The 25293-nt window shown below is 44.9% G+C and overlaps 1 protein-coding gene across 4 annotated transcripts in view; it reads left to right on the top strand.

Annotated features, from left to right (window-relative positions):
* The window catches only part of map7d1a (MAP7 domain containing 1a), a 95656-nt gene that overhangs the window by 49241 nt on the left and 21122 nt on the right, over positions 1 to 25293 (top strand). For 2 of the 4 annotated variants that reach the window (XM_056286066.1, XM_056286065.1), the window contains 7 exons: positions 2670 to 2833; positions 7197 to 7308; positions 9438 to 9542; positions 13368 to 13490; positions 13838 to 13980; positions 15847 to 15977; positions 19642 to 19886. In XM_056286066.1, coding sequence (XP_056142041.1) covers positions 2670 to 2833; positions 7197 to 7308; positions 9438 to 9542; positions 13368 to 13490; positions 13838 to 13980; positions 15847 to 15977; positions 19642 to 19886 — 1023 coding nt within the window. The remainder of the gene's footprint in view (positions 1 to 2669; positions 2834 to 7196; positions 7309 to 9437; positions 9543 to 13367; positions 13491 to 13837; positions 13981 to 15846; positions 15978 to 19641; positions 19887 to 25293) is intronic. The other 2 variants (XM_056286068.1, XM_056286067.1) reach the window with 1 other exon arrangement.

Here is a 25293-nt window from a genome sequence, read left to right as displayed (position 1 = left end):
TCAATTCGGGGATGGACGGTGGTGATTTGGTAGCTCTGAATCCATAATTCTGTTTGTCAATTGGTTTATCGTCCGGATTTAGAAAGAAGAAAGCTCTCCATCTTAACCGTTCTGATGAACTTCTTGGTTTTTGAAATAAGGAACCTCAGGTGGTGCTGGTATGTTCTTTGTTGAGTAGCCAAAATTTACTCATTCCATGTCGGTAGTTATTTTGCTCCTTATTTGTTGAGCACTTTTCCCACTGTCGAGCATTTCTTTTAATGAAGTTATTTTTGCTCCTCATCTTGTTGAGCACTTTTGAAACCAACATGGAACAAGTAAATTTTGGCAACTCGACAAAGAACATACCAGCACCGACGCAGAGAGGCTACCTGAGGTGCCGTATTTCAAAAACCGAGAAGCACATCAGAGCAGTTAAGATGGAGAGCTTTCTTCTTTCTACATCTAGTCGATAAACCAACTGACAAGCAGAATTATGGATTCGGATCTACCAGATCACCGCCGTCCATCCCCGAATTGAAACCCTCTGAAGATGGTATGCTCAAAATGATTGAAAACATCCAATCACCCAATTTAAACCACCAATTAAAACATTCCAGAAAACTGTCCCATAAAGAATTTATTTGAATCACTGGATTATAAATATAAGTGTGTGTATACGTATATATAAATGTGGCCAGGTGGCTGCAGCACTCTGAATCACTATATAATCACTTTACTATGGTATGATGTTGAGTGTCCGCGCTGAGAACTGTCAAGAGGAGATTTGAGAAACTTACTGAAGCAATAGCGTCTCAAGGAAGCTCGTCATCTCGATCCCTCGAATCCCCGGGATAGAAGCAGGCGTTCGGCTCTACCGTGAAGATGATGACTGCTGGTGAACAATATTCTGAGAATATTGGACGCCGTAAAAACGTTAACGAATAACCTGCAAACTAGCCAGCGATGTCCCAAACAGATGCGTAGCCGGCAGAGTCCACAGCAGATTTCAAATAACTTCTCCTCGTGTGACGTGGTGTGCCACGTCTGGATGACCGTGACTATTGCGTTGCCCCATGCATAATGTCATACTCGGTGTGTGACCCTACAGAGGCTTTTGAGGCTGTGAGGTAGATTAGAAATATAGAGGCGTCCGGGTGGTGTGGCGGTCTATTCCGTTGCCTACCAACACAGGGATCGCTGGTTCGAATCCCCGTGTTACCTCCGGCTTGGTCGGGCGTCCCTACAGACACAATTGGCCGTGTCTGAGGGTGGGAAGCCGGATGTGGGTATGTGTCCTGGTCGCTGCACTAGCGCCTCCTGTGATCGGTCGAGGCGCCTGTTCAGGGGGGAGGAGAAACTGGGGGGAGTAGCGTGATCCTCCCACACGCTACGTCCCCCTGGTGAAACTCCTCACTGTCAGGTGAAAAGAAGCAGCTGGCGACTCCATGTGTATGGGAGGAGGCATGTGGTAGGGGGTGGAGCAGCGACCGGGACGGCTCGGAAGAGTGGGGTAGTTGGCAAGTACAATTAGGAGGGAAAAGGGGGCAAACATTTTAAAAAAAGAAAAGAAATATATAAAATTGCATAATTTCTCATCTAACCAGCCTTCAGTGTTGTGTTTACTGACACGTGCGGCCTGTTCTTCCTCTCCTCCTCTTTAAAGCGCAGCAAATCCCGAGACGGGGTCAAATTGTCACGCGACTCCCACCACCGGCCTCTGTACATCCCTTAAAGCTTTGTGCTTGCCTTGACTTAACGATGAGGCATCTTGCAAATCAAAGCGCCATTATTAAAAGCCGCCTAGCTGAGCGAGGGCTGAGACACAGGGGCGTGTTTCTTTGCTGTGAGGTTCCCCGAGCTTCGCTGTGCCGCCGTATAACTCCTCTTTTTTTGTCTCCCTCGGATAAAAGCTCAGCTGTGCTCCTCACAATAAATCTCAGCGCCATAGCCCCCCCCCCCCAACGCCACCACAGCGTCCGCTCGCCATAATCTGATAGAGGCGAGGAAAACAGCTGGTTTTTTATCGCACTGAGCGTCTTGAGGAGCTAAGCTTCGCTGCCTCACAGAGGATGATTCTTCATGGAGGTTTTTAAAGAAAAATACTGGTTTATGTACACAGGCAGGCAACAGCAGCAGGCTCTGTAATACGTTCCCTGCACCCTCTTTCGCGTGGCGGCGGGGATCAGGGAGATGATTACCATATCAAAGCGAGGGGTTTATTGGAGCCAACGTGAAGGCTTGATGCGATTAAGCCTGCTAAAGTGTCAGTCCTGAAATATCTTCCTTAGCATAATGCGGTATACACTGGAAAAGTCGGGTAATTGAATTTACTTTTGAGGAAATGGGTAAAAGGCAGAACAATTCTTTAAAAAAAAAAAGCATTAGATGTGACAGAAATGTATGAAAACAACCTGACTTTATGAAGAAATTCCCAAGGTTGCACGGTTGCTGAAAGGCCTTTCACCTTTATGGGTTCTACGTGACCCGTCGACGTAGTCAAAAGAACCCTTAATGGAGCCAACAATGCTTAACCACATGTGGCACAAAGATCGAAACAGACCGTGACTTCCTTTCAAAGAACGGCCCGTTAAAGAACGGGGCGTGCGTAGCGCAGTGTTGCCATCCAGAGTTGGTACCCCCCCCCCCCACTCCGTGTCTGACTCTCCTGACCTTTTCTCTGTCCGCAGCCTCCAAAAAGAGCCAGTGGCTGGAGAAGGAGGAGAAGGCCAAGCAGCTGAGGGAGCAGCAGCTGGAGGAGCGCCGCAGGAAGCTGGAGGGGCAGCGGCTCAAAGCGGAGAAACGCCGCGCCGCCCTGGAGGAGAGGCAGAAACAGAAGCTAGCAAAGAACAAGGTATGAAGAGGATTTAGCAACGGTGGTGTAGAGAGGATGCATTTAGTAAAGGATGCTGAAGGGAAACAGTCACTATCCCCCCTCGCCCCCTTTTCTCCCCAGTTTTATCCGGCCAATTACCCCACTCTTCCCGAGCCTTCCCTGTCGCTGCTCCACCCCCTCTGCTGATCCGGGGAGGGCTGCAGACTACCACATGCTTCCTCCAATACATGTGGAGCCACCACCGCTTCTTTTAACCTGACAGTGAGGAGTTTCACCCGGAGGACGTAGCGCGTGGGAGGATCACGCTATTCCCCCCCAGTCCCCCGAACAGGCGCTAGCTAGTGCAGTGACCAGGACACGTATCCACATCCGGCTCCCCACCTGAAGACACGGCCAATTGTGTCTGTAGGGACGCCCAACCAAGCCGGAGGCAACATGGGGATTTGAACCGGGATTCCCGTGTTGGTAGGCAACAGAATAGAACACTACACTACCCGGATGCTCCAGTCAATAGTTTCAACATTGTCTCAGGGTGTCAGGGTAGCGTGGTTGTCTCTGTCTGTGGGAAGCCGGATGTGGGTATGTGTCCCAGTCGCCGAACTGGCGCCTCCTCTGGTTGGTCGGGGCGCCTGTTTGGGGGGGAGGGGGAACTGGGGGGAGTAGCATGATCCTCCCACACGCTATGTCCCCCAGGTAAAACTTCACTGTCAGGGGAAAAGAAGTGGCTGGCGACTCCACATGTATGGGAGGAGGCATGTGGTAGTCTGCAACCCTCCCTGGATCAGCAGAGGGGGTGGAGCAGAGACCGGGACAGCTCGGACGAGTGGAGTAATTGGCCAGATGCAGTTGGTGAGAGAAGGGGGGGGGGGATCCAAAAAAAAAAACATTGTCTCTCTCTCTCTCTCTCTCTCTCTCTCTCTCTCTCTCTCTCTTTCTGTTGTGGGTATTAAATTCCATAATCATCCATAATGCCGAGCAGTCTTCTGTGGGCCTCTGAAAAATTGTGAGAAGTGTCCGCCAGTGACGTCACCGGCAAACAATCGGTGAAATGTGAAAACTACAACCCCTTAATTCCTGGTTTCCCGCTACCTTTGGTGATCTACATTTAGATAGTGCTCTACAGTGTACACGACAGTGACAGCAACGGCGCCGCATACAGCTGCTGTAATGAAGGCCGCAGAAATGCCACCAGATGCCATATAAAGACGGTGATTCACACATTGCTTTCCAATGACGTAGCTGGCAGACACTTAGACACAGTTTCGGCGGCGTTTCGGAGACAGACAGCACACTGCTCAGTATTATTGCTGCTAAAGAGGTGTTATCCCTACAAATAACTTCGTTAAATGAAACACTCAACGGTAGGGGAAGTGCTCAACAAATGAGCAAAATAGTCCAGTGATTCAAGTGAATTTACAAGCCTGTTTCATGCCATAAGCAATCATCAGCTGTCAGCTGATGATTGCTTATGGCATGAAACAGGCTTGTACTGTCCATCAGTGGCGGCTGGTGCTAAAAATCTTTTGGGGGGGGCGCAATTTACCTTGGCGCAGCACACCTGACAGGTGCTTTATGTCCACACAGTCACTGAGTTATTAAGAAGGACAGTGTAGGGGCGTCTGGGTAGTGTAGCGGTCTATTCCATTGCCTACCAACCTGGGGATCGCTGGTTCGAATACCCGTGTTACCTCCGGCCCACAGACACAGTTGGCTGTGTCTGTGGGTGGGAGCTGGGTGTGGGCGTGTGTCCTGGTCACTGAACTAGCGCCTCCTCTGGTCGGTCGGGGCACCGGTTCAGGGGGGGGGGTAGCGTGATCCTCCCACACGCTACATCCCCCTGGCGAAACTCCTCACTGTCAGGTGAAAAGAAGAGGCTGGCGACTCCACATGTATTGGAGGAGGCAAATGGTGGTCTGCAGCCCTCCCGGATTGGCAGAGGGGGTGGAGCAACAACTGGGGCAGCTCGGAAGAGTGGGGTAATTGGCTGGGTACAACTGGGGAGAAAAAGGGGGGGAAGGGCAATGTAGCCTATAGATTTCATCAGGGTTGGTAGACGGTGGATGATTGACGGTCGAGACGAGGCGTGGTGGTGGGTGTGAACATGATTGACAGCCACGAGAGTTGTCTAATCACATCAGATTAAAAGACTTTCAAACAATACCAATTCACTGCCAATAAAAGTGGGAGTGTCTTGGGCACACAGAACTGCACCAAAAATCTGAAGAAACCAATCAGACGGCAGCCTCAGGTCACCTGCTCGCCACAAGTCTGAGGGCTTACATGAGGTATGGTTTGGCCGGCGCCCCTCACCCAGGAAGTATATGTATTCAGACAGAAATCAACCAAACACCATTTGAACCAATATTTAATGCTGCTGACAGACTGAAAACACTTTTATTTCATAATTGTTTGCATTATACAACTAAATTATATTTAACATGTTGAAGTAGATTTTCATCTCTTGATGTTTGAAGGGGACGGCGCCTCAGCGCCCTGTACTGGCCAGCCGCCACTGCTGTCCATTAAAGAATTTACTTGAATGACTGGATTACAAATATATATAGAGCTCATGGGAAAATTGTCATTTTTTCCTCTTAAAGTTCTTTTGATTGGGTTGAATTAAAGCTCTGAAAATCACACTTTCTACTTTACAAGTTCTGTCAAATACTGATTTCTAAATCAGTCCTGGCTTTGCTTGTTGGAGAGAGCATACCCTGACTCATTCCATTTGACCCAGAAAAAACAAAGTTCCTGCTGTTTTTTTTATTTATTGATTCTTTTTTTAATTTGAATATTTTCAGCAATATTTTGACGTATGAGTGTTATTGTGCACATTTACCACTTTGATTTGTAGACGGAATCTTTTCACCACCAAAATAACGTCATTTGTAATGACTTGGTGCAACTGGACTCTGATACCCTGCAAGCTGCACTGTTGGATGTGCAGTTCTAATGAGACAATGCAAGTGAGACATTCTGCTGTAGTGTTGTCTAAATATTTAAAATGCATCCAAGTGCATGCTGAGGGTGTCCGGGTAGCATAGCGGTCCTACCGCGCTGCCTGCCAACATGGGGATCTCCGGTTCGAATCCCCGTGTTACCTCCGGCTTGGTCGGGCGTCCCTGCAGACACAATTGGACGTGTCTGCAGGTGGGAAGCCGGGTGTGGGTATGTGTCCTGGTCGCTGCACTAGCGCCCTGTCTGGTCGGTCGGGGCACCTGCTCGGGGGTAGGGGGAACTGGAGGGAATAGCATTATCCTCCCATGTGCTACGTCCCCCTGTGAAACTTCTCACTGTCAGGTGAAAAGAAGCGGCTGGTGACTCCACATGTATCAGAGGAGGCATGTGGTAGTCTGCAGCCCTCCCCAGATCGGCAGAGGGGGTGGAGCAGCGACCAGGACAGTTTGGAAGCGTGGGTAATTGGCCAAGTACAACTGGGGAGAAAAAGGGGGAAAAAAATGCATCCAAGTGCAACTTCATTTGCCTGTGACACTCATCTGTGTATTTTATCCGCCACCGTCGCAGCGTGTTTGGCTCTCATTTTGCCTCATTTAGTATGCAGATTTGTACTCATTTGATGCACAACTCAGCTCAAGCGAAAATCTAATCAATCGATTTTATTGATCGGTTTATTCATTCATTAGGAAATAGTTTTTGCATCATACAGTTTTTAAATGAAAGTGAAAAAAATGACATAAGCTGAACATAAGACAACTCCCAGACAGCATCCGGATGTGGGCCACTTCAGGCAATGATGCGGCACTGATGGTCTTCTTCTGGCCCTGACAAAATGGATGTGAGCCTGAAGTGGCCCACATGTATAACAGCAAATATGCCAAATCACATGTGGGCCTTTTTTGGCAAAGATGCGGTGCTCTGGGCAACATGTGATCTGATGTGACCCTGAAGTGCCCCGTGTGGTAAATGGTGAATATGGCCCAAATATCACAAAACAAATACGGGCCACCTTTGGCACATATGTGGCACATGCGGCATTGTTATGGCTTGGTTCTGGCCCACATCTGGCAAACAGGAGCGGACCGCCCAAGTGCCATTATTCCACACGGTATGTCGGCTAGATGAAAGTGTTGGGTGTGGGACGGGTCCGGGCCACAGCAATTTTGCTGTCTGGGCTCAACACACACCATTACAGTCTATAGGGAGTCACAAGGTGGTATGGAAAATTGAACAAGAGTAAGCATAGGGAATTGATATATGCTTCTATGTACAAAAATACCATTCATGAAAATCCCGCTGAGCTTTATCACATTGAACTGTTTGGTAGTGTTAACGTGCAATGTTAAACCAAAAGTAGTTTTCAATTTTACGATACACATGGCTCTATTAATGACAGTTATCCCACTTTTCATTGGCCTTCTAGGAGCGCTATGAGGCAGCTATCCAAAGGTCCACTAAGAAGACTTGGGCAGAGATCCGTCAGCAGCGGTGGTCCTGGGCCGGCGGACTCACCCAGAACTCAAGCCAGAAAGAAAGTGAGTGTATCCGTCCGACTTTAACCGATTACGATCCCAAACAAAACCATAAGAAACAGCTTTTTTCTTTCCTTGTGAAGCAATGAAATGTAGAATTGATCCTAATTTAGTGGCCCACGGGGGCCGTAGAGCTCACTTTAATTTGACCATCTGTGAAAGGAGATGGAACAAGCAGTTCAGAGCAAAGAAGCGGCACAACTAGTCAACGCAACACAACGATGGGAAGCACTGAAGTCTGCAAGGGCCAGCATCCCTGCTGAACGCCTTCAGCACCGTGTTGTCTCCATGTCTTGGCAACCTTAGGGCAGAAGGAGGTGAAAGGTTTTTGACACAGACTCTTGAATTTTGATTTTATTCATCTGTCAAGTCCATGGAAGTAAATAATTTTGGCATGGTGATACAACCCCTATCTCAAACAGACAACACTCCACCGCACTTTTTGGGGGGGGGGGGGTTCCCCGTTTTTCTCCTCAACTGTACTTGGCCAATTACCCCACTCTTTCGAGCCGTCCTGGTCCCTGTACACCCCCTCTGCTGATCCGGGGAGGGCTGCAGGCTACCACATGCCTCCTCCAATACATGTGGAGTCACCAGCTGCTTCTTGTCACCTGACAGTGAGGAGTTTCACCAGGGGGACGTAGCACGTGGGAGGATCACGCTATTCCCCCCAGTTCCCCCTGAACAGGTGCCCCGACCGACCAGAGGAGGTGCTAGTGCAGCGACCAGGACACATACCCACATCCAGCTTCCCACCCGCAGACACGGCCAAGGACGCCCGACCAAGCCGTTGGTAACACGGGGATTCGAACCAGCGACCTCCGTGTTGGTAGGCAGCGGAATAGACCGCCACGCTATCTGGACGCCCCTCATTATGCAAAGTTTGGGTGTTCGCAGATGAATGAAAAAGATGCAAAGGCCAAACATGTTGTCTGAAAAGACTTTTGAGTTGATAGTTTTATCTTTCTTTCTCTTCTACAGTTAGCTTTCTTTCTCTTCTACAGTTAGCTTTCTTTCTTTCTGTTCTGCAGTTGCTGTCTAACTCCTCCTCCACTGTAGCAGACCTCTTTTTCGGTTTGATGTTTGCCGCCGTGTTGCCAGCTGGGTGATTGCTTCTTTATTATCACCTTGGGGTCATTAGCCCTTGGACGGGACCGGACTCCATCGATCCGGTAGTGAACATCCATTCGCTTGCTTGATTGCTGCCGTGTCAGTAGGCGGGGCGCCATCGACCAGCAACAAGCAGAATATGTGGTTTGTTAATGTTTAGTCGTCATTGATGAATGTGCTGACCCGGCCTTGTCGACCAGCTCACGAGTCTGCAGCGTCTGCAGCATCTTCAAGGCTTCTTTTGATAGTATACTGTTTGTTGACTTGAGACTCCTCTCCAGTGTTGTGTATTTTCCAATGCTGTTTTATTCGGTGTTCTTCTGGGGAACAAAGAAAGTCGTAATGTACTCCGAAATGTGAAACACAGAGAAAACGTTAATTGTTTAGACTGATGAGCCATTTTACAACATGAGCTGTTGCCGCTCAAAGGCCACCTGAAATCAAAAGCTGGTTTACTCTGTGTGTGTGTGTATGTGTGTGTCTGTGTGTGTCTGTAAATAGTAAGCGGATTGCATTTTTAAAGCACTTTTCTAGTCTACCGACCACTCAAAGTGCTTTACAGTGTACGACTCACATTCACCCATTCACACACTGATGGTGGAGGCTGCCATGCAAGGCGCCAGGCTGCTCATCGGGAGCAGTTAAGGGTTCGGTGTCTTGCTCAAGGGCACTTTGACACGCTCTTCGCAGGAGCCGGGGATTGAACCAGCGACCTCCCGCTCTGCCTCCTGAGCCGTGCCGCCCCATCTGTTGTATACAGTATGTATACAGTCAGCCACCACACAGGCCTGTGTGTAGGCCTGTGTTTAAGTGGGAGCGTGACAGTTCCAGTATGTTATTACTACACGTCTCTGCACAGTGTTCAGGTATATGTTTGGTTTGTAGGGGTGTCCTTTAACAATAACACACCACAGGAAGTTTCCCCCTCTCTGCGAACCACGTGATCCGTGTGAACATCTGTGCATGTGTGTGTGTTTGTGTGTTTGTGTGTATGCATGTGTGGCGCTCTCTTGGCTTCTTAGGCAGATGCTCTGTGTCGGCGGTCAACCTGCCCAAACACGTGGACTCGGTTATAAACAAGCGACTCTCCAAGTCTTCCGCCACCCTCTGGAACTCCCCCAGCAGAAGTAAGGCAACGTCTGGAAATGACCCCCCCAACACCCACCACCGCCACCAAACCCCTTCCTTGGTCAAGTCTACCACCGCCAATACCTTCCGAACCCTTCCATCATTATATTTTTGAATGATGTCATTGCCCCCCCCTTACTTGGTGTCTTGTTTGTTGGTTCCATCTTCCAAATCAACTGAGTTGTTGTTGTTTTTTTCTCTTTCTCCCAATCTCATGTTCAGATTTTCAAATGAATATGGGATCACACAATCCTTTTTATACTTGGTGCTTGTTCCTTTGCACTGTCCTTGGGTGGTTCATCATGTGGTGGCGGCCATTTCATCCCTGATTTTTTTTTTTGCTGTCGAATGACCTTTTCTTTTGTTTTTCCTGTCATTTACATCACGCCTTGCTGATTAAGTACAATCTTAATCAGTGTCTTAAATGTTGTGATGACTGAAGAAATGGAGGTGAGTGTGATTTTGTTGATTTTAGCAGTAATCAAAGACCTGAGGAGCTGTTGTGGGTGCTTTGGAGAAGTGTCCTTTCTAGAACTGTTAACTAGGCCACAGTGTACTCATGCAACAAAAAAAAAAAGAGAAACGTCCGAGTTGAAATAGTAATGTCGGGTGAGTCAGCCCCCCTTTTTTTTTTTTCACACAAGATAATATATTCTCAAATCTATTTTGGGGCACTGACTGTGCCCTTGTGCTACTGGAAAATACATAAATGTGACTATCTCTTTGAATTTATGCATCATTGCCTCTCGCTCTTTTCACTTGATCATTTACTCTTTATCATTCTCTTTCTCTTACCGTCTCCCTTCGAAGTTCTCTTACCCTATATTCCCTCGCTCTCCTGTCTCTGCTACCAAGCCTTTTCAGTATTCAGTGCAGGGCATCAGCGTTGCAGTTTGCCCTCCTCAATATTTTTTTCTTACAGGCATAAAGCCAAAGAAACAAGTTGTTACCCCAAAGAAACATTAATGGCACTCTGTTGAACCATTACTTCTCTGTCTGTATGCTCCAGGCGATGCTAAATCACTGACTCACTGTCTAGACAACTGTTTTAAATCATTCTCTTTGGTTTTACCGGTACAGCTCAAGGCTAGAAGCAGACACATTATTATTATTTCATTATTTCATACCTTATTATTTCATTTGGTGACAATAATGTGTTTTATTGAGGGATGGTGTGGATCATGCTTTTGTGTTTTGTTTTGTTTTTTTAGTAATGGGGCTTAGGAGGTGGTTGGAGTGTCTACGGCCTGTAGCCATTAACTGTAGGCCTCTGTGTGCCCCCATGCTTAAAACTTATGGACTTTGTCATTGCTCATCTGGTTGTGAGTTAGTTACATGTTTAAGACACTGACAATACAAACTGTCTTTCTATTGTCTGGGTGATTGGGGGAGGCTCCTCTGCAAATTATGGGTTCGAATGTTTGATTTGTGCATGCAAGTTTCTCTCAGATGGATGCAGGTGATGGTAGTTTGCCAGGGTAACCCTTTAAGTTACAAGCCACTCATACAGAAATAACCAATAAATATACAAGTGAAATAGATGTAGCTCAGCTATGATGAGGGGTAAATATGAATAGTAATCATGTAATATATAAGTAAAATAAGGACTTTTCTATATCTCTATTTTTCGTCTCTTTCATTATAATGTGGTGTTACATATAGGAAACGTTTACACGACAACGGTCTTGCTAAAAACGGAAAAGTTTTTCCCTTTGCGTTCAAAGAAAAAAGTTCCGCGTTCAGAAGACATCGTTTTGAATACGATCCGCATGCACACGGATCCGCAAAAAACTGAAACGCTGTAGTGTGCATGCCAGGCCAGTAGTGGGCGGTAAAACTTTTTAGTAGAGAGCTTTTCTGGTGGACCCCCCCCCGCTAACACCATGCGCCTGCACACAAACACTTTCTTGTCAGAGCGGTGAGTAAACAAAAAAAAGCTCGGTTAATCCGCCATTGTTAATGTTGTCTTCTTACTCGCGCATGGCTATTTGACTGAAAACGCAGTACGCATGTGCGAAGTGGAGCCGTGACGTCACCATTTTCACAGGAACCAATCACATCTACTTCCGTGCCTATATGGTTGGTTATTGGTCAGGTTTAGGGGTTAGAGTTTAAACTCTTTGAATTTCCGTTGTTAGCAAGCGTTAACGTTAGCTGTCGTTACAGTAAAAATCTGGAAATGTTAAGGTCAGACGTAAGCTAGCTAGCTAAAGGTTTCAGTGCGCGTCGAGGTTCCGCGCTGTCTATTGGCCGACGCGACAGCCAATCACGGCTACTTCCGTGCCTACACCCCGTTGGATCTAGCGTCGACCTTTTCAAAAGACTTCACTCCGGGACCCGGTTTCAAAAGTTTTCAGACCCCCGAAACGCCGCTGTCGTGGGAACCAACGGCCAAAACGCAACAACACGTTACCGTTTCGTGATGAAAACGTCGCCGTGTGGTTTAGTTTATCTTAGTTTATTGTTTATGTAAACTACTAATAAGACACGTTAGCCCCTAGCCAACGGTTCTGACCCTTTAGCCGAGCGGAAGTGACGTCGCCTTGTGGTGCAGTACACGCCGTATCGAATCCCGCACCGGGCAAGAAAATAACCGGTTACATTGGTGGCAGCGGTGGGATCCGGAAGTGACGTCGCCTTGTGGCGCAGTATACCCCGTATCGAATCCCGCACCGGGCAAGAAAGTAACCGGTTACACAAACAACAATTAATACAGAAGTAAAAACATAACAATACACAAAAAAAAACTATTGGACGGGCAGACAAAGAACAAGCAAGACAAAATAAAAACAGGACTACATCAGAAAACCAATCTCAAATGTTCTGATCTATTTAAAACAGTGGATATAAATAGCAATCTGGCCTATATGACAACAACATAATAAATATGGATTTCATCTATTCAGCAACAGTAAATATAAATAGTAATCTGACCTGAAACGTCAATAAATAACAATCTGACCTTAACTATGACAACAGCTATAAAAATCAATCTGGCCCAATTAATGGCAAGAAATATAAATTACACACAAGTCTACGGTCAGGTTTGCACCTGGGCTGGTCCCATCCGGAACCCTAGGCTGCTCCTGACTAAGAAACATATAGTGACTACTCTGAATAAAAAGTAAAACAAAAACCCTGAGTGACATCTAAAGTATGTGCAAAATATTAAAGCAAGGACATTTATTTGTGATTACACGTTTGTGCTGATTTTAACCAAAGCTTAAGACGCCTTTTAAACACCGTAAAGCTGGCTGACTCTCTAAACGGCCCCATGTACATCAAACACATAAATTCACAAATCACGTTGTGCCAAAAACAAGTATTTTGAAGCTTTTGTGTTGCAGGGATGAACAGTAATTAGCTGTCGGCTTGACTGTAAGGTGAAAGTTGAATGTCCTGAGCAGCGTAACCATAGCAAAGATGCCACACCTCTTATTCTAGTTTAACAGCTAATTACTATTTATTCCTGCAACACAAAGCATTCATCATGTCTGATGAAGATTATATTTAACTGTTACAGTATGACAAACAGGCAAACTAGACATAGAAAAGCCCTATTTTACTCAAATATTACTCGGTAATTAATGCTCATCATAGTTAAATTACATCTATTTTACTCATAAGGTATTAAATTACATGTATTTTACTCATAAGGTATTAAATTACATGTATTTTACTCATAAGGTATTTGTGTAATGAATGGCCTGTAATTTAAAGGGTTACTTATGCCGTTTATCCTGAGCCAGCATAACAAATGTTGGCCAACATGAAAAAAAAAATGCAGTATCAGATATTTGTGTGGTTTTTACCCCCTCCTGCAGCCCGTACCTTGACACTGAGTCCATGGGAGAGCAGCATTGTGGATCGTCTGATGACACCCACCCTGTCCTTCCTGGCCCGCAGCCGCAGCGCAGCCAGTGTACTTAGCAACGGCAAAGATTCCCGTAAGTGCTAATGCAGTAAATAATGGCTCCAAATACCGTGTTGCCGCTGAACGTGTGTGTGACTTGTTAATGCATTATTATCGCCACTTTAGTTTTGTTATTCTTATTTATTCATATTTATTCTTATTTATTCTTATTATTTATCTTATTATTATTATTATTATTATTATTTATTTTATTGTTATTTATTTATTTATTTATTTTCACTTTAGTATTATTATTATTATTTATTATTATCGCTTTGAGCGGCTGTTGCAGCTAGAATAGTGCTATAAAAAATGCAACTTGATTGATTGATTGATTGATTGATTGACTGACTTTACAAGGTACTTGTCTCTCCTTCACAGAATCCCCTCTCTGCCCCCGCTCGGCCTCTGCCAGCCCCCTGACATTTTGTGGCCATCGGCCCCACCGCTGCTCCGACCGCTGGAGGGTGACATCCAGCACGCCGGATATCACCCAGCGGCAGCACAGACGGAGCTCCACACCTGTACGTCCGCCATTTTATAGATATGTTGGTACCCTGGTACCCAGAGTCAAGCATAGTCACACTCCTGAGAAACTTATAGTGAAAACATGCAATGCCAAAAAGGTTGGAAAAGAGATCTTTATATTATCAAGGGAAGTTTAAGTTTATTCTTCAGCCCTTGTCCCTTTGTAGCTGAAATCTGTGATTTGTCCCTCCCTCTGGCCAATAAACAAGGTGTAGCAGCCATTGTCACTTGTGTGCCATCAGCTCAGCAGTAAATAGTTCCCACCCTTGTAGAAATGGCATCCACACAGACAATCTAATGTTCTATAAACAACATCAAACTATATTGGAACCCTCTTGTCCTGTAATATTGATTACAGAATTGGTAGATTAGCTGTCCAAGAGAAGCATCAGCATGTCGTCGTTATGTTTCAACCCTTTTTTCATGTTTGAGTAGGAACATGTTTGCCGCTGCACCAGTGTTCATCCTACCTGGTCAAAAATTCCAAAAGTGGTATATGGAGAGTGTTTTCAGCCATAGTAAAGATGCCAGTCAGTATTATGGAACCTGACTGCATGATCCGAATGGACAAAATAACAATTTATTAATGGAGAAAACTCGTGGATCTCACCTTAAAGGGACAGTTCACCTCAAAATCAAAAATACATGTTTTTCCTTGACCTTGTTGTGAGCAGTTTCATATAGGTGTAATTTGATCTAAGAAAATGCTTCCTACATGAAGCTGTTCACAACAAGGTCTGTGGATTATATTGAGTCTCCAAATCTCAGCAACTCACACCACAACGATCTAGATGGATAAATAGCACTTCTGATCTAGATGGATAACTAGCAATACAGGTAAGAGAAAAAACATGTATTTTTGATTTGGGGGTGAACTCTCCCTTAAAGAGTAACTAAATCTCAGCCTATTTCAAGATGTTTTCTATCATCTACAGTTTAAAAAATTTCTAAAGGTTAAAAACAAGCCAGGCTGCTCTTGGTACACTGTGATGTTAACAGTGGAGGCTGGCCAGTACAGGGTGCTGGGGTGCCGCCCCCTTCAAACATCAAGAGATGAAAATCCACTTAAACATGTTAAATATAATTTGGTTGTGTAATGCAAATAATTATGAAATAAAAGTGTTTTCAGTCTGTGAGCGCCTGTCAGCAGCATTAAATATTGGTTCAAATGGTATTTGGTTGATTTCTGTCTGAATACATATACTTCCTGGGTGAGGGGCACCAGCCAAACGATACCTTATGTAAACCCTCAAACTTGTGGTGAGCAGGTGACCTGAGGCTGCTGTCTGATTGGTTTCTTCAGATTTTCCATGAGGTCTAGTTCTGTGCACCCCAGACACTCCCACTTCTATTGGCATTGAATTGGTATTGTTTTAATGTTTTTTGATCTAATGTGATTGGACAGTTCTCGTGGCTGTCAATCATGTTCACACCCACCACGACGCCCCGTCTCGACTGTCAATCATCCACCGTCTACGAACCCTGATAAAATCTATAGGCTACATTGTCCTTCTTAATAACTCTGTGACTGTATGGACATTAAAGCAGCTGTCAGGTGATGCTGCGCCAAGCTAAATTGCCCCCCCCCCAAATATTTTTAGCACCAGCCGCCACTGACGTAGATTGCTCCTTCACTAACAATTGCTAAATAGTTTGTAGCTGGCTCTGTATTTGTAGTTAGCGTTGTGTTTTGTTTTGTGTGTGTGTGTGTGTGGGGGGGGTGTATCACATTGTAGGATTTTAGAAACAAGGAAGCATACAAAATGTTAAGATAGAATGAATAGTTTTTTGTTTTTTTTTTTACATCGTCCTTGCATATTTGAATGGGCATTTTAGCTTGTGTTATCATGTGTACCTTACAGATGGATAAACATATTAAAGAAAAAAAAGACAAGGAGCGAGAAAATGAGAAGGAGAAGAATGCGCTCGCCAAAGAGAAGGTGCTAAAGAAGAGACAGTCCCTTCCGAGCATGAGACACAGACCTGATCCAAGGTGAGACACCGACACGTCTTCACATGGTACAACTGGAGTCGAACCACTACTAATCTTATGAGAAAAACAATTTTATTTACGCTCCAAAAGTGGAAAATTTTTTTCCCTCATCTCTTTCTGCAATCTCTGAAAAAAGCTTTAAATGATGGCTCTTAGTTTTGTATTTTACATCTATTGGTCTTGCTCCTGTGTGCAACCGTTTCCCTGTTATCCGAAGCCAAGATTCAAAGGAGCATCAGGGACAGGCCAAATGCAGTATTAAGATAAAAAGAGCGCGGGTGTCCGGGTGGCGTGGCGGTCTATTCCATTGCCTGCCAACATGGGGATGGCGGTTCGAATTCCCGTGTTACCAACGGCTTGGTCGGGCATCCCTACAGACACAATGTGTCCTGGTCGCTGCACTAGCGCCTTCTCTGGTCGGCCGGGGCGCTTGTTCGGGGGGGAGGGGGGGAATAGCATGATCCTCCCATGTGCTATGTCCCCCCGGTGAAACTCCTCACTGTCAGGTGAAAAGAAGTGGCTGGTGACTCCACATGTATCAGAGGAGGCATGTGGTAGTCTGCAGCCCTCCCCGGATCGGCAGAGGGGGTGGAGCAGTGACCGGGTCAGCCCAGAACGAAGAAGTAATTGGCCAAGTACAATTGGGGAGAAAAAAAAAAGGGGGGGGGGTCCCAAAAAAAGATAAAAAGAGTACTTCACGTATCAAATGTGTGCTGAGTAAATGTGCAAACACATGAAAACTACATAGAGTATTTATGTACAGGTAACACTTTGTAGTAAATATCAGCAACAGTTTATATTAAAAATAGCTGTAAATAGTGATACATAAATGAGCAATAGGCCACTTATAAGCTCTTACAACACACTTGTGAAAATTATCAGGGGGCTTGAAAATATTAATAACATTAGTATTAGTATGGCTTGTTTCTCGACCGTTTCCTAATAGCACTTACAGACTAGCCTGTCCAAACCAACAGATTGTCCTACCCTGAACCCTTTAGAAATATGTGTCTAAGCTTAAACTTTCGGTTCAGAAATGTCAGGTCTAAATTTTAACTTCCCTTTTCCTTTTTTTTCAAAATTTCTTGTGTTTTTCTTGTGATTTTATTAATCAATAATTATTCAAAAATTATAAAAAAGGTTATTAATATTTTTAAGCAACAGATGTGTTGTTAGAGTCAACAACTGACCTGCAACTCATTTATTATTTGCTCATTATAAAGTGTGATCTAAACATCACAGTACCCTTCATGTCTTTAGTGCATTGTTAAATGTTACATGGCTGTTTTTTTTTGTAATTATGATGCTCCATTGAAATGCTTTGTTGTAATTACAGCATTAGTATTGGAGTACAGGCTTGCATTAGGGGTGTAAAAAAATATCGATACTCTTGAGTATTGCGATATATTTTGTGATACTGTATCAATTCTCAAAAAATATCGATTTTTTATTGTTTACATGTAAAGGTTTGTGACAAACATGTTGTGTTGTGTGTAACCCCACGACGGCTAGATAACAGTGTTGTAATCTATCTTCAGCCATTTGACTCTTCCACTCCAACCCAACAATGTAAACTGAGACATAAGCACAAAGAACACAGGCCTATGAAATCACAATATATCGCCTATCTTACAGTATCGCAATATATCACGATATATTGAATCATAACCCCTGTATCATGATACGTATCATATCACCAGATTCTCACCAATATACAGCCCTAGTGTACATACAGACGCGGTCACCGAAATCGCCAAAGGAAAAGAGCACCATCACACGATAATTTCCCCTTTTTAAGACCTTTGTACCCAATGTTTACAAGTGCGTTATCTTTGGTGTGATCTACAATTTATCCATGGCAAACTGCTTGGTCAGGGGTTGCAGTGGGAGAATAAAAAAAGATGAGCCTCTGACTCGACAGAAAAGGCTTGGCAGAGCTGGCGGTACCAGAGGCTGATGAAGAGGAGAGGCTTCGTCTCTGTTTTAATGTGTTTTTTCCATCAGAGCGATGCATTACCCACCTCACTGCCAGGAAACTGAGCCATAATGTACTGCTGATGGATGATGCGACTGTTTGAGGGCTTTGACTGTTTTGAACCTGCTTCGTGAGGTCACATTTTATCAAGGCTGTCCAAAAGCAAGACGGCGCCTTAGTGATGAACAATAAAGATGATGAACGAAGATGTGAAATTGGTGTTATATTTTTGTCACGGCAGTGTGGGCGAGAGTGTGTCTCTACCAAAGTTTTCGAGACTTGTCAAACTATAACAAGCATTGTTACAAACCCGAACCAGTCATCCAAGTAATATGCTTAAATTTGTTTAAAGGGACATAGCGAGGGCGTCCGGGTAGCGTAGCGGTCTATTCCATTGCCTACCAACACAGGGATCGCCAGTTCGAATCCCTGTGTTACCTCCAACTTGGTTGGGCATCCCTACAGATACAATCTGCTGTGTCTGTGGGTGGGGAGCCAGATGTGGGTATGTGTCCTGGTCACTGCACTAGCGCCTCCTGTGGTCGGTTGGGGTGCCTGTTCGGGGTTGATTGGGAACTGGGGGGAATAGCGGGATCCTCTCACACGCTACGTCCCCCTGGCTAAACTCCTCACTGTCAGGTGAAAAGAAGCGGCTGGCGACTCCGCATGTATGGGAGGAGTCATGTGGTAGTCTGCAGCCCTCCCCGGATCAGCAGAGGGGGTGGAGCAGCGGCTGGGACGGCTCAGAAGAGTGGGGTAATTGGCCAAAGTAAATTGGGGAGTAATAGGGGGGAAAGAATTTTTTTTTAAAGGGACATAACAGTGTTTTAGGATGTTTTAGCCCATTTACTACAGGTCTCATATTATTTACATTATTGCAACAATTGTGCAAAGCATACCGAAGTGTTTTAGATGCATTTTTCTGACCTTCGCAGCAGTCATTGGTTTCTGTTCATTTGGGTGCAGTAAGAAAATCAAATCGCAGAGTTGAAACTTGCTTAAGATAGGTCATTCCATCACGGTTGTCAAAGTTACATCATCACTGTGGGATAATACAGTTGAAAGCGCCAGTTAAATTGAGTTGCTCAGTCGGACAACACACTTGAAGACACACTGACAACTCCACCAGAAAAAAAAAAAGTTGCTGTAAAAAATTCAAACATCCATGATTTCTTCATGGTGACAGGACTTTTAGTTGAAGTAAAGAATTTTAACATGGGTTTATCACCTGAATGTTTGAATTAGAGAAAATACGGAAATACGGTAATTATTCAGAAATCTGAAGAGTTACAGTGTGCTTTAGAAACTTGTCAGAAGTAATGTAAAGTAGACTTCGTGTGTGGTAAATGGACCAAAACGTGCAAAACACCGGTATGTCCCTTTAAGTGGAGCAAATAATGAGTATATATCGTAGTCTCAATGTCAAAGGCGTCAAAATGTATCTCTGACTTACTTTTACCATAGCTGCAGCAAACTTCCAGGGGTTATAAGACTCGCCCCAACTGTGACCATTTTTAAAACTGGGATAAAAATGTTGTCCTCCATTACCTTGTCTCAGCCTATTGAGAGTTGCACTTTGACCCTCATTTACTTTGCACATTGATCTTTTTTTTATGCTATTTGATTCTTCTATCTTTTTATTTTTTAATTTGTCTATTTTTCTCCCAAATGGTTTTTCAATCTCTTCAGCCCCAGTCCTTTATCAAGACAAAGACCATCGTCCCCGGCCACCCCGAAGAGCAGAACGGCCTCTCCAAGCCCCGCTGCCTCGCCCAGTCCCAGGCCTCCATCTTCCCATGGTAGCCCCTCCACCCCTAAGGCCCGACCCAAGAGAGCCAGGACCCCCGCCAGGATAGGCCACCGCAACTCCTCTCCGGTCCCCCTGGAGAGAGCCAAGGAGATCCGCAGGCCTGCCACCCCCGAGGAGAGGAAGGGTAAGTTCACAAGAGAGGAGAAACAGTTAGTTTATGGCAAATTTGGTGGTCTGTTCTGTTGGGAAAGTTACTCAAGGAATCTAAGCAATTACTGTTTACTTATTACTCATTTAAAAAGTTATCGCATTACTACTAGTTACTGCATGTGAGCAGAAATTAGTTCAGTTACTCATTAAATTATTTTTAGTTCTGTTTTGTTTAGTTAACCTTGACCTAGACACCTGACACAGAGGTCCTCACTCGCTCAAGACTGCCGAGTATACACACCATCCTCATGTAATCACAGCTTCGTTGGGTGGGCCACGTAGTTCGCATGCCAGACCACCGGCTCCTAAAGAAACTGTTATATGGCAAACTCAAACAAGGCAAGCGCTCCCAAGGTGGTCCAAAAAAAGCACTTCAAAGACACCTTGAAGGTTTCAACACATGGGAACAGAAAGCTCTGAACAAAGGAGAGTGGCATGCAGCTGTCCGAAATGGTGCAAACACATGTGAGGCCGCCAGGATTGCTGCAGCAGAGACCTGCAGGCAGGCCAGGAAAGACCGTGCCAGCAACCCTCCAGCTACTCCCACTAACCCATGCCCACACTGCCAAAGAACATTCAGGGCGCCGATCGGACCAGCCAGCCATCTTCGTACCCACAGAAATCGACCCCTACAGGATGACTAGATGGTCCTCGTCGCTGCGACGGACAAACAACAGTTAACCTAGATATAAAAAGTATGAGCTTAGAATGCATTAATTAATCACTTATTTAGTCCACAATTTTAAACATGGCTCTGAGACCAAGCTCTAACAGCTACATTAAATCATGAAGAACACAATCCTGTGGAGCAATGGAAAATGCAATAATAACTCCAAAACCAATGTAGTCCGTTAATACCATTAGGCCCACATGCCATATAGCACACATACCCCCCCCCACACACACACACACCTTTTAAGTAATGCTATAGCACACTATAATCAAATTTTAATTTTGATGTTCATAGTTTCAGGTGTGCCTAAAAAGAGAAAATGAACCCTATGGTCATGCCAAGTTTTCTTTAAGTTATAGCATTAATATTTTATCTCAGGGGTTTGTGGCACAACAGTCCTCATTCATCAGCAGTTTATGATGCTTAAGATTCCTCCCTCAGAAAAATTCAACTCGGGCATTTGTTGTGCCCGTATAGTAGGTTTGGATCACTGTGCAGTATGAAGCAGTATCAGCAATGCTGACTGCTATTCTTTCAGTTTTAATTCAGCCCTTTAACCATTGTTTTAGATTAGGTTTTAACCTGTTACAATGTCCCTTTATTTGAGCCCAGTGTCAAAGTTGTAGCTCTTGAATACTTTTGACTATATGATGCACAATTATGGTCTCTCCAGAAAGGTAACCCTTCATAGTTTGCTCCTTGCCATGTGATATTCAAACTAAATTTTGTTTAAATGGAGTTGCATAAGCTCAAAACACAGTGCAAATGTTTCACCTAAAACAGAGATCATTATTTGAATGAAAATAAAATAACCCTTTGGTTTTGTCTTTTGAGCCTATGGTTCAGTGGCGCTATTGCCATAAGGTTTGTCATTTACCTCCCAAAACTGCTCATCTTACTACTTTTCAATAATTAACAATAGCAAAGGCAATCCCAGAACCCTATTCTCCACCATCAACCACCTTCTCAACCCCACCAACTCAGGTCATCCAGCTGCCTCTCCAGAACTGTGCAGCCGTTTTTCTGTTTTCTTTAAGACCAAGGTCATAGATATTAGAGCCAACATTGTAGCCTTCAGAGCAGCTGCGACCCCACCCACCTGTCCTCCCCTCTTCAATGGCTCCACCCTGTGTAGCCTCAAAGAAGTTACACCATCTGCACTTTTGGCCATCATAACCAAACCCAAACCCACTAGGTGTTCCCTTGACCCCATACCCTCTTCCCTGTTGAAAGCCTTCTCACCAACCCTGGTTCAGTTCCTCACCACACTCATCAACAAATCACTTCAGAGTGGAGAGGTAGCCATCCATTTTAAAACCGTGGCTGTCAACCCACTCTCAAAGAAACCAAATCTGGACTAAGAACTCCTGTCCAACAACAGACCACCTCCCTTTCCTCGCCAAAGTTCTAAAGAAAGTCGTGGTCTCACAGCTCCAGTTACATCTTTCAGATAATCAATTTTATAAAGCCCTCCAATCTGGTTTCCAGCCTACACACAGCATGGAAGCGGCCCTGATAAAGGTCGTCAATGACCTGTTGATGGCAGCCGAATTCGGGTCACCCAGCATCCTAGTCCTACTCGATCTGGGTGTGGCATTTGACACTGTAGACCACAACATCCTCCTTCACCGCCTTGAGACTGACACTATGGTCACAGACACAGCCCTGAAGTGGTTCCCCTCCTACCTCACCAACCAGAGATATCACGTGTCACTCAGGGGTTTTTAGGTCTGATGACACTGCAGTGACAGGCAGTGTCCCACAGGGGTCAGTGCTTGGGCCCATCCTGTTTTTAATCTACTTACTCGACGTAACATCAGACAACACAACACCAACTTCCACTGCTATGCTGATGACGCTCAGGTCCACATTAAAATGCGACCCAATCCAACCAACACGATGTCTACCCTCAACACCTGCCTGTAGGACATCCGCTCTTGGATAAATAACAGCTTCCTCCAGCTCAACAGCAGCAACATGGAGGCAATCCTGATCAGCACCACCAATCAACTCACCAATGCTGGCAGCATTGGTCACTCCATCGATGGCCAACACATTCCCCTCTCCTCTGTTGTCACCAATCTTGGTGTTAAGTTCGACTCCACACTCACGTTCCATATCAGACACATCTGCAAGATTTCCTTTTTTCACCTTAAAAATATAGCCAGACGGAAGCCATCTCTTTAAAAAGATGACACCAAAAAACTGGTTCGTGCACTAATCTTCTCCTGAATTGATTATGGCAATGCCCTTTTCTCCGGTCTTCCGGTCAAATCTATCAATCCTCTACAACTCATTCAGAACAGTGCATCCAGAGTCCTCACCGGCTCAAAAAAGTCAGTCCACATAACCCCCATACTCGCCCAACTCCACTGGCTTCCAGTCCACTACAGGATCCATTTCAAAGTCCTCCTCCTGGCCTACGAAGCCTTAAATGGCCTAAGCTCCAGTTACCTCAGTGACCTCATCACCACCAATAAACCCTCACGCTCCCCCCATTCTAGCCATTCCCCACAGCTAGATATCCCCCCCCCCCTACACGTCTCCGGACAATGGGAGACCAAGCCTTATGCTCTTTTTCCCCACAACTCTGGAACTCCCTCCTGGACTATCGCAGAGCTGCCTCTTCCATCGAGGTTTTTAAAATGGGGCTTAAAACCCTTCTTTAGCGGCAGGCCTTCTTTTAAGCCTTTTATAGTGGCTCACCCTTGTTTTAATCCTCTTTTTACTTCATTTTATTCTATTCTTATTTTATTTGTATTTTTTATAGTGGCCCACCCTGGTTTTATTCACCCGCTTTATCTTTGTAATTGTTATTTTATTTTATTATATATTTTCTTTTTCTTTCTTTTTTTTACTTTGACCTGTGAAGCACTTTGAGATCTGTCTCCACAGATGAGAAGTGTTATACCAACTCATTTTATTATTGTTATTATAGCACCAAAATATGAGTATTTTACTTTTTTTTTTACCCATGGATATGCATAGGGTTAGGTTGGAGTGTGCAAGACTCCATATTTTTGTACCTTTCAACATATGTACATGTTAGAAGGTTAATTTTTCATTTTATTTCTCATAAAAGACATTACACTTTCTTTTCCTTCTACGGCTGAGTCATACAAGATTATTATAATCTTTTCTTTTTTTTTCGTACACTGGGAACTCTTATGGCTTTGGCTTGACCTCTTCTCATGACAGGGGAAGAATGGATCTGACCCATCCAGATGGAAAAAGTGAATACGCTTCTGGAAACTCTTTTAAGATGCAGTAGCAGCTGCATCAGGCAAATATTACCATCAGATTTAAGTAGGGAAATGAAGACAGGTCATTGAGCAAACCCCTCACAGCTCCCCGGTCTGTGTCTTCTCAGACAGCACTAACAGGCTGGGATAATCAGCCCTAATGATGTAATTACAAGGTCTGAAGTCCTCTTGTTGAAGCGATGGTTGCTCTTCATAGTTTCCAACTGAAGAGAATGTTTAACAATGGATGCATGGGAAAAAGTGTGGTTGAGATTGTCATGTTGCTGCCATTTCAGATAACTTCTTACGCACCTCTTTGAAAGGGGATATTTTAAAGCAAGGTAAAAATACAATTAGGTTGACAGATTATAATATAAACTAACTATTCGTGAAAATGATGGAAAATAAAGAGCTCATGCAGCTAAGATATCCAGCTCTGAAAGTCAGTTGTTAAGCAGACTTCCCTCATCATGGACGATTTCATGAATGCCACCAAAACTACTGAACTATTGAAACACTTTGAATCGATCAGGAAATCCCCTGGATGGCTCGTGTAAATGCTCTGCCATCACGTCAGCCCAGCACACAGCAAGTAAGAACTGAAGCACCGGGGTGGCACCTCATTATCATCCATCCATCCATTATCTGAACTGCTTGTCCTGCTCTCAGGGTCGTGGGGATGCTGGAGTGTATTCCAGCAGTCATTGGGCGGCAGGCAGGGAGACACCCTGGACAGGCCACCAGACCATCACACACACACACCCCCCACACAAACACACACACACATTCACACCTAAGAACAATTTAGTACAGCTGATTCACCTGACCTACATGTCTTTGGACTGTGGGAGGAAACCGGAGCACCCGGAGGAAACCCATGCAGACACGGGGAGAACATGCAAACTCCACACGGGGCGATTCGGGACGACCCCCAAGGTTGGACTACCCCAGGGCTCGAACCACCCAGGACCTTCTTGCTGTGAGGCGACCATGCTGACCACTGTGCCACCCATGTAAAACAATGATGTCTGCATTTTTTTTGGTAATACCCCCACCCCCATCTTCTCTGGTTCACGTTGCTCTCACGGCAAACCGTTTTCCTGCACTTGAAGACACTGTAAGTCTAATTCATACTCACCAGTCATATTCAGTACGGAAGTTGATTTGGGATTATGCGTTTCATCTCTTCTGTATTGAAAAGTGACACCTGTGGAGTTTCTCATCATCGAGTCTATGTGACGGCATGCTATGGCTTACGTCTTTTCAAAACAATAACGTGTGGGGGGGGGGTGCTGGTGGGTGTGTGCGCGTGTGGCACTGCATGCAGTAGCATTAAATTTTAGCCTATGTATATAATATCAATCTGAATAATGTCATATATCTGGATTGCAGTCCAAGACCAACGTTAATGGATCATTGCAGCTAAATGTTAGCGACCCGAAACAGCTGTGTGTTTGCAGTCTTGA

Source organism: Lampris incognitus, chromosome 9 (genome assembly GCF_029633865.1).
Source record: "Lampris incognitus isolate fLamInc1 chromosome 9, fLamInc1.hap2, whole genome shotgun sequence".
NCBI classification, from domain to species: domain Eukaryota; kingdom Metazoa; phylum Chordata; class Actinopteri; order Lampriformes; family Lampridae; genus Lampris; species Lampris incognitus.
The sequence above is the reverse complement of the archived record's forward strand: the minus strand, read 5'-3'. Positions and strand labels throughout refer to the sequence as shown.